Source organism: Humulus lupulus, chromosome 4, assembly GCF_963169125.1.
Source record: "Humulus lupulus chromosome 4, drHumLupu1.1, whole genome shotgun sequence".
Taxonomy (NCBI): domain Eukaryota; kingdom Viridiplantae; phylum Streptophyta; class Magnoliopsida; order Rosales; family Cannabaceae; genus Humulus; species Humulus lupulus.
The window spans coordinates 96,979,115-96,988,477 of NC_084796.1; the positions used below are offsets into that span (position 1 = coordinate 96,979,115).

The 9,363-nt window shown below is 34.3% G+C and overlaps 1 protein-coding gene across 1 annotated transcript; it reads right to left on the minus strand.

Annotated features, from left to right (window-relative positions):
* Nucleotides 1–500: 500 nt before the first annotated feature.
* On the minus strand, nucleotides 501–1,094 carry LOC133832409 (uncharacterized). The gene has a single exon (XM_062262756.1). It carries the CDS (start codon nucleotides 1,092–1,094, stop codon nucleotides 501–503), a length of 594 nt encoding a protein of 197 aa, XP_062118740.1.
* Between the last annotated feature and the right edge of the window lie 8,269 nt (nucleotides 1,095–9,363).

The following is a 9,363-nucleotide window of genomic DNA, read 5'->3' on the forward strand; positions in this document are numbered from 1 at the left end:
CATACAAATAAATATTTTGTATGTTTTCAGGGGTCACATCAGTGGCTTGATTCACGTTTGAGTTGAAAGGGTTGTCGGGTTTCTTTGTATCTCCATAACCGGGTGGAAAGCCATGGAGAAAGAAGCATTTTTCCTTGAAATGACCCAATTTATGGCAATGTATGCAAGTTGGGTGCATCTTTTTGGATCGAGAAGAAAAGTTGTTGTTGTTGTTGGTGAAAGGGGTGGCAGAAGCCAATGTAGGAGTATGCAGGGGACCAAGTTTCTGTTGCCTTTCTTGCTAAACCACCATTGAAAAAACTTTGGACAGATTAAGGAAGGGTTCTATAAGCAAGATTTGGTCACGAATAGCATGGAAGGAGCTGTTGAGGCCAGTAAAAAACTGAAGCACTTGATCTTCATTGTGATATTTAAGATTATCATAAGAAGTTGCATAGATGCAAAGAGTTCTTGGGTAGAGCTCTTGGATTTCATACCAAAATGGCCTTCAATTTGGTGAATTAGGTGCTTATAGTATCAGAACCCTGATGAAGAGTAATAAGAGATTCATGAAGTTCAAAGATATTGGGAACATTAACTTGATCAAAACAATGATTGAGCTCACTCCACATTGCTGCCGCATATTCAAGGTACATAATACTTGTCTTGATCTCAGGTGAAATCGAGTGAAAAAGCCATGACATGACCATTTGGTTACAGTGTTTCCAAGCATTGAAATGAGGATCAGAGGCAAGTGGTTGAGGTAGAGAACCATTGATGAAGGAAAATTTATTCTTAGCCCCAATTGAAATCTTGAAATCTCTTCTCCAAGATTGAAAATTTTGTAGTACGAGAAGAGGAGATGTAAGAATTATACCTGGATGATCGACAGACTCTAGGAAATAGGGATCTTCATGAGCTGAACGATCATTGTTTTCCAGATTTGGATTTATTTGGGTGTTGTGATGAACCCTAGTGTCAACGGAGCCTGTCAGAATCAAAGGTGTGTGACCGATTGAGCTAGTTGGAGGGATGCCGCCAAAAGAGGGTGGAGCAATATCTTTGACAGTGGAAGATTGAGGACGAGCGGAAGTCCTTGTTCTTGGGTGAGCCATTTGCTGGAGAAGAATGGTGAGACAGATTATTTTCGTCTGATACCATATTATAGAAGAACCTATTATTTTACTCAACAAATGTATTTGTTATCAACTATTATATTAAAAGATATGTCTACAACGAATATATATACAACAAAAAGTGCAGGGGTAGATTAGGAACAAAGTAAAACTACCTAACCAACTCATAACAACAAAAAATAGTTAGGGAAATAAACTACTTTTAATAAACTGTGAGTGTATTGTAGTGCAAAAAGGTAACCCTATTTCTCTCAGTGTGGGTGAAATTCCGATGTGTTTGTATTTGAATTTTTTTTTTGAAGATTTTTAGGTGAGTGTGTTTGTGATTTTTACTGATTCTGAGGAACATTTAAAGCTTTTTGTAAATATTTTGGAGTGTAGATTAATTCTCATGAGTTGGTAGATATGTTGTATATATTTTATGAGAAATTTACATTCCTTACTGTTTTTTATAATTTAATTACAAAAATCACCTACAAAATTTTATTTACAAAAATACCTTGTCATGTCATCAAAAAACATCGGTTTCTAAAAGTAATATACTTGAATTTGAAACTTTCCTGAAATCCTGATTTTTCCTTTTTTTGGGTTTAAAAAAGTAACATTTTAGTTACTTAAAATGTAAAATGTTAATAAATTACCAATTAGTTACTTTTTTAATGAAAAAAAATTAGTTTTATAGCATATTATTTTATATACATTTTGGTTACCTCCAATACTTCTTTTTGAAACTTTTTTATCTTATGACACTCATTAGTCATTTCGAAATTATATTATGATATTTTATGACTTAAGATACTTTTACGTTGTCGATTAGTCATTTTTTAGAAACTAATGAGTTACAATAAAATATATCAAATTACTATATAGCTTATTATTAAAAGTTACTTTTAGTATACTATACAATAATTTTTTTTATATTCTATTTAAAAGTTACGAAACAATATCCTAAATAAATTTAAGTTGTTTAGAATACAATATATTATCTTTTAAATGTAAAGTAAGAATACAAATTTTAATATATTAAATTTTGATAAAGTTTAAAATTTAGTTACTTTTTGGTCAACACAATATAAAAAAGGAAACTAAAATGTTGCCTTTTATTCTGGTCATCTTCGTCGGCGACAGCAAAAAAACATATGCTTCCCACATATCAAAATGCTCACCTTGAAGAGTAGGTCGCGGTTGTACCACTTTTGAGCCCAACCAACTAACAGTGTGGCTGGAAAAGATTTTTGAAATTAAAGATAAGAGAGAATGTAAGAAATCAATATATAAAATAAAGAGTATAGTGGAGAGAGAGAGAGAGAGGCCCCGTAACAAGAAAAAATAAACAAAAAGAAAAAAAAAAGTTCAAAAAAGAAGAATAAAAACAGTGAAAAAAGTAATTAATTGGTAACTTATTAACATTTTAAGTAACCAAAATGTTATTTTTCTAAGCCCAGAAAAATGGGAAAACCGAGATTTCGAGAAAGTTTCAAATTCAGGTATATTACTTTTAGAATATGGTATTTTTTGATGACGTGGCAAGGTATTTTTGTAAATAAAATTTTGTAGGTGATTTTTGTAATTATTTTATATTATAGGTATATAATTGTAAAGAACCCATATTTTATTGTTAATTTGTCTCTTTATCTTAATTTGTTGAGTATGCTTGCTCTGTTTTCTTACGATTGTCTTGAGATTTTTCTTCAAAAGCCCATATGCTATTGTTGTCTTATTCTAAAAAATGGATATTATTAAAGAGTAGATTTTGATGCAATTCGACATTAATTTTTGGTTTATACTCAAATTTCCATTTATTTGATCTAATTATATTGTTTTGTTGGACTTGGTGATATGATTGGTTAAATAAAAAAGATAAGTGTTGTTATACAAGTTAGGTATAATACATTTAGTAAATTTCACATAGTAAAAAATGTAAAATTTGACTTTGTGTTTTAGGCATTACAAAATTTTGTTTTTGGGTCCAAAATGATACATAGAGGTATTTAAGGATGCCCAAAAAGTTTGGGAGCATTTAAATGAATTTTAGGCCCCTTTTGGGGGTGTTGGGCAGAGAGGGATGCCTTGCATCATCTCTTTAGAGGCGTTGCATCACCCAAATGTGAAGGGCCTTGAAAACCCCAGCAGGCAATGCGTCACCTGCTAGTAGGCGACGCATCGCCTGGCGTGTCCGTACAAATACGCAAATTAATCTCCAAATGATGTATTCAAAAGATCTAATCCTATTGGTTAGACTTAATGATGCTGCCTACACTATAAAATGACTCTATTAGAGTTTTGAAAGACTTGATCACTCTCTCTAACCCCACTCTCTCTCTCTAGCTTTCAGGATCTCAAGTTTTCTCTAAGAAACTCATAAAGAAAATGGTTGAACTTGTGAGTTTAAAGGCTTGTTCAATCTCAATTCTCATTTCTTCTTAGAAAAATCTCAAGCATCCATGGAGGGCTAGGAAATAGAGAATTAAGATAGCGATACATCTCGTATATAAGCCTTGGTCGTGTTTTGCAAAAGAAGAAGAATTTCAAGGTGGCGTTCTCAACACACTCTTGGATCACTTGCATGAACTCTACACAAACACCAATACCGCCAAGGAGATTTGGGAAGCCTTAGAGAATAAAGTACAAAGCGGAAGAAGAAGGTACAGAGAAATTTTTTATTACTCAATACATGTAATTTAAGTTTTTTGACACGAAACCCCTTCTTCCCCAAATACAGGAGTTCCAAATAATTGTAAATAAGCTTTCTACCCTCAATACTGTCTTGCCGGAGTAATTCCTCATTGGATTCATAATAGCCAAGTTGCCTCCATCTTGGAGTGGCTATAGGAAGAAAATCCTCCATAAGAATGAGGAGATTTCATTGGAGGAAATCCTCAAACACTTGAGGATTGAGGAAGAATCTTGTTCTCAAGATAAGAACGAGGAGGAGTCTAATGGAGAGACGTTAAAGGCCAATGTGGTGGCTAATCCTCCTAACAAGGGCAAAGGAATTGGGGCAAGGGTCAAAAACCTTTAGGGCCTGAGAAGAATGTGTTGGTAATTGGTTTACCATGTGCGCAACGGAAAGCACAGGGTATTGGGCCCAGAGATTTAAAAAAATTATTTAAACAAACTTTAAATAATCATATCATTAACATGAAATGCATTAATCATAGAGAAATAAAATATGAGGATTTACCCGTTGAAGAACTATCAAGAATCATCTCTATCTTTTTGTATCTCCAACGAACATCCAATCTAAAACAGTTCTTTGAAATACTCAGACCAAGCTCTTCCAAGATTAATCTCTACACCTTAAGACATGTGTGGCCATGTAGAGTAATGGTAGGGAAAAATTTCTCATTTACAAGTTCTTCTCAACACACGAGATCTTGGAATATTATATCTGAGACAATTTTTAGGTATAGAGAAAAATAATACGATATATTTTTCTCTCTGTGAAAAACTTAGAATTTTGTCTCTATGAAAAATATTATCTTATGAAACTATTTTCATCTGAAAGATTTATAAAAGAATTAAATAAATTTTAAAATTCAAAATTCAAAAATTCAAATTATAAATTAATTATTAAATAATTAAATAAATAAAAGAAATATCCAAGACCCATTCTTAGACCTTATTACACGCCAACTACAGTGCATGCACTGTAGATGGCGTGTAACACATTCCTGATTTCAGGGATGTGTTCAAACTATTTTCTTTTAATTATTATTTAACAATTATTTATTCAAAAATATCTAAAAATGATAACTTATTTATCAGATTAATTAAAGAATAAATATCATTTCAAATTCAAATCCAATCTGAATTATGAGAAATATCCTTTTCACATTATTTAAATAAATAAAGCTAATTAATTCAAAATCAATTATCTTAATTATTTAAATGCTATTTTTAAATTACCAAAATAATTTTTGAAAAATATAATTAATTAATTTAATAATTTTGAAATTTTATTTATTAATTAATTAATTTGTCTCAATTACATATTTGACCTTGAAGAATAAATTTCTTCCAAATATGTCATTTTCCTGATTTTTCCCAATTTCGACTCTTGCCTTGGATAGTGTTGATAGAGCCATCTTGGGGACCTATGGAGCTATAATTTCAAGCTCCAATAAATTTAGATTATTAATTTAAATTATTTAATATAATAATCTTAATTTATTAATCTCAATATTATTCCATTAAAAATATGAGATTGCACTCTTGTAATTATAGAAATTTATTTATTGAGTACTTTTAAACATATAAAAAGTGTCTATGGATTTAATCACTATAAATAATTCAATCATATATTAATGGTTCATAATTAAAGTAGGAATTAATCACCGTTTAACCTCTTTAATTATATCTTGTTTCCTTAAGTACCATTAACTATGCTAGCGAAGGTTAATTCATAAATTGATTTATGAATTTGAGCTCAATAATCTTTCAATTCCAAAAGCCAACCCTTAAGGGAACCATTATTCAATTCATCTCAGAAAGGTATAGATTCCATATCTGTATATTATGTCCCTATCCATTTACATCAATGAGTTCCCAAAACAAATGTTTTCAGCCTAATCATTCTGACAAAGAACTCATATGACATAAAGAGGAGTTCATAATAATTTCAGGATTAAGATTAATTTGTATATGATCATCTTATTGATTTGTTTAATTAATACTATTGACGGTGAGAACTCGTCAACTAAGTTAAGTTAGAAAAATTGCAACATAGAGATTATCAAAAGAAAAGCTTTAGAAATCTAAGTAGAAACTCCAAGAATAATTGCAGAAGAAAAATGGTGAAATCAGTTTGTATTGATTATGGTGCAATGCTACAGTAATTTTTCCAACCTCCTTTAATGTTGAAGAGGGGTTCCCTTTATAGGGGGCTCTAATGGCCCCTAATACATTTGGTCCAGGGGACCAGATCGTACACAAGTACATTGTCAGGAGAGTGGTATCAGATGTAGTGGTGTTGGCTCTAGTACATGGTCAGAGTTTGTGGGAGCACCTCAACTTTTGTACTCGATTATACCTGCACTACTTGCCTTGTACGGATCTCAGAAATGGGCTGATGAGGATCACAACAGGTACCTCATTTGTACGACCACTACTTGTCTGACATGAATATTATGTCCGTACTCTGACTCCTTCTGACTTTGCATGAATCGCTTTGAGGCTTCCCCACTTCGTTCTTAAGGGTGTGTTGAAGAGGTCCTTGATCTTACCTCTTGTTAGACCCACAGTAAGGGTGGTGTCCCGTCACCAGCACCTATCTCAAGGGGAGAGATTAGGCCCCTCCAACGAGGCCCACTATGTACGCGACCCCTAGTGGCACGGATATGACGAGCTGAGGTGGGGGCGTCTCTCGCGAGGCCCATGGCACGGCTAATGTGTGGGGCGAGGTGAGGCGAGGGCGAGATGATGGTCTCGCGAGGCCCCTGGCGCAGCTAATGCGCGGGCGATACGAGGGGCGAGGCGATGGTCTCGTGAGGCCCCTGTCGCGGCTGATGCGTGGGCAAGGCGAGGGGCGAGGCGATGGTCTCGCGAGGCCCCTGGCGCGGCTGATGCGCGGGCGAGGCGAGGGGCGAGGACATGGTCTCGCAAGGCCCCTGGCGCGGCTGATGCGCAGAGCGAGGTGATGGCGAGGCCTCCATGGCCCCTCGGGTGCACGCAGACGAGGCGAGGCGGGGCCTCGCGTGGGACACTCGAGTGCGCATGGATGACGCGAGGTGGGGCCTAGCGTGCGTGGCTGGGGTGCGCAGCCAAGTTGCCATACGGACACGGGTCATGGACGGCCGCGTATAGTGTGACCCTTGTGGCCTTGGCAGGTACTCGTGCATGTTGGGTACCCTCGCATGGCAAGGCTTTTGGGTCTCTCGGGGCATCTTCATTAAGGCCTCCTATGAGACACGAGTTGTGGGGAAAAATACTGGGTCGCTTGGATTGCCTGAGGCTAATGAGAGTAAACCTCCATATTTTCCCTTGGTGGAATTTGAGCATCCACAAATACATATAAGTTAAATGGTATTATTAAGTATTAATAACATATCGGGTCTCGTTCATGTATAACCACTTTATACAAAGTTCATCCTCTAAGATGTCCTGCTACATCAGTAATCCGAATCTAGATTACATGTATTCATAATACTAGTGAACCCTACTTACAATATTTAATCTAAAGATTCCATATAACTTCGTTTAATGCGAACTGTTTAAATTCAATCCCTGCAATCTTATTCCTCTTGTACCAATACAAGATTGTAGTCACAATGACAAATTTGAGAATTTTCTGATATTCATATAATATTATTATTCTAATAATAATAAACAAACAACATATGCAAAAATTCTTGTCAAATATTTATTTCATAAAACATTGTTCAAAACATATGCTTTAAAGGGAATTAATCTCAACTGAATGAAGGACATTTCAAAAGTTGCATGGGATCTTGCTTTGTGTGTGGCAAGAATGACCACCTTGCAAGAGATTTTAGGTTCAAGGGGAACCATAACAACGAAGCAAGATTAAATTCAATCGATGAAGAGCTAGTGGCAACACTAAATGAAATCAATGCCATACATGGAAAGGTGAATGGGTGGTGGTATGATACTTGTGCTAACATCCATGTTACCTATGAAAGATCTATATTCAAGACCATTGAAGGTTCAAAGGAAGGGCATGAAATTCAAATGGCCAATGCGAAATGGTCGAAGGTTGAAGGAAAGGAGACTATAGACTTATTCTTCACAACTGGCAAGAAGGTTCTACCTACTAATGTTTTGTATGTACCAAAAATGAGTAGAAAGCTTGTGAGTGACAATATGTTTAATTAACCAGGAATCAAGGTTGTGATAGATTCTGAAGAGTTTACATTGTCAAATGGTAATGTATTTGTGGGGAAAGGATATACTTGTAATGGCATGTTCAAACTTTGTAGCTCTATTGAAAATATGAATAACAAATCTTGCAGTTCTTCTTGTTATATGCTTGACTCAAATTCTATTAATTTGTAGCATGTTAGACTTGCACATATTGGACTTAACACAATTAAAAGAGCAATTAATTGTGGATTTATTGATTGTGATAATGATGAGCATGATAAATATGAACTATGTGTTCAATCTAAAATGGTAAAGAAACTTTTTCCAAGTGTAGAAAGAAATTCTAAATTGTTAGATTTGATACATAGTGATTTATGTGAACTAAATGGAATGTTGACTAGAGGAGGAAGTATATATTTTATTACTTTCATAGATGATTACTCTAGGTTCACATATCTATATTTTCTTAAGAATAAAGATGAAGCATTTAATGTGTTTAAAGCATACAAAGCAGAAGTTGAAAATCAATTCAAAAGTAAAATAAAAGTTCTTAGAAGTGATAGGGGTGGTGAATATTTTTCAAATGATTTCAAATTGTTTTGTGAAGGGCATGGAATAATTTATGAATGTACCGTCCCTTATGCTCCACAACAAAATGGTATAGTGGAAATGAAAAATAGAACATTTCTTGAGATGATTAATGTTATGCTATTCCATTCAAAATTGAGTTTTAGTTGGTGGGGGTGAAGCCTTGCTATCCGCTTGTCATATTTTGAATCATATTCCCATGAAGAAAAATAATATATCTCTAAATGAGTTATGTAAAGGAAAGAAACCAAACATTGATTATCTTACAGTATGGGGCTGTCTTGCTTATTGCAAGAACACAGATCCTAAAAAGACCAATTTCGGTCCAGGAGATATAAGATGTGCATTTGTGGGTTATGCCCAAAATAGCAAAGCTTATAGATTATTAGGCTTGGATTCTAATGTGATAATTGAATCAAGAGAGGTTGAGTTCTTTAAGAACATGTCATGCGATGACAACAAGTTAATAAAACAAACTCAAATTAGAGAGCCTAAAGAGGAAACTCCTAAAATGGTTGGTGAGCAACCTAAATTTCCTAGAAGAAGCGAAATGCTCAAACATTTGAGATCAAGTGAGAAGTGTTCTCAAATATACTTGTTATGAAAAATATATTATACATAAGTGTACGTAGTCAATAAGTAATATAATGATAAATCGAGTATCGTCTCCAAAGGGATTAAATTAGTAACAAATTGGGTAAAATACACACTTAACAATTTGGTTAAATAAAATGGGTGATGATTTGAGTTAAACTAAAAACTAAGAAAGAAAGTAAATAAAATAAAGAACAAAAGTGAGCAATATAATCATGAGCTAGAATTATTAAATCATCCTAGA

Bases quoted from the DNA above. Each gene is read 5' to 3' on its own strand.
- LOC133832409 (XM_062262756.1), bottom strand. From the start codon at position 1,094: ATGGCTCACCCAAGAACAAGGACTTCCGCTCGTCCTCAATCTTCCACT.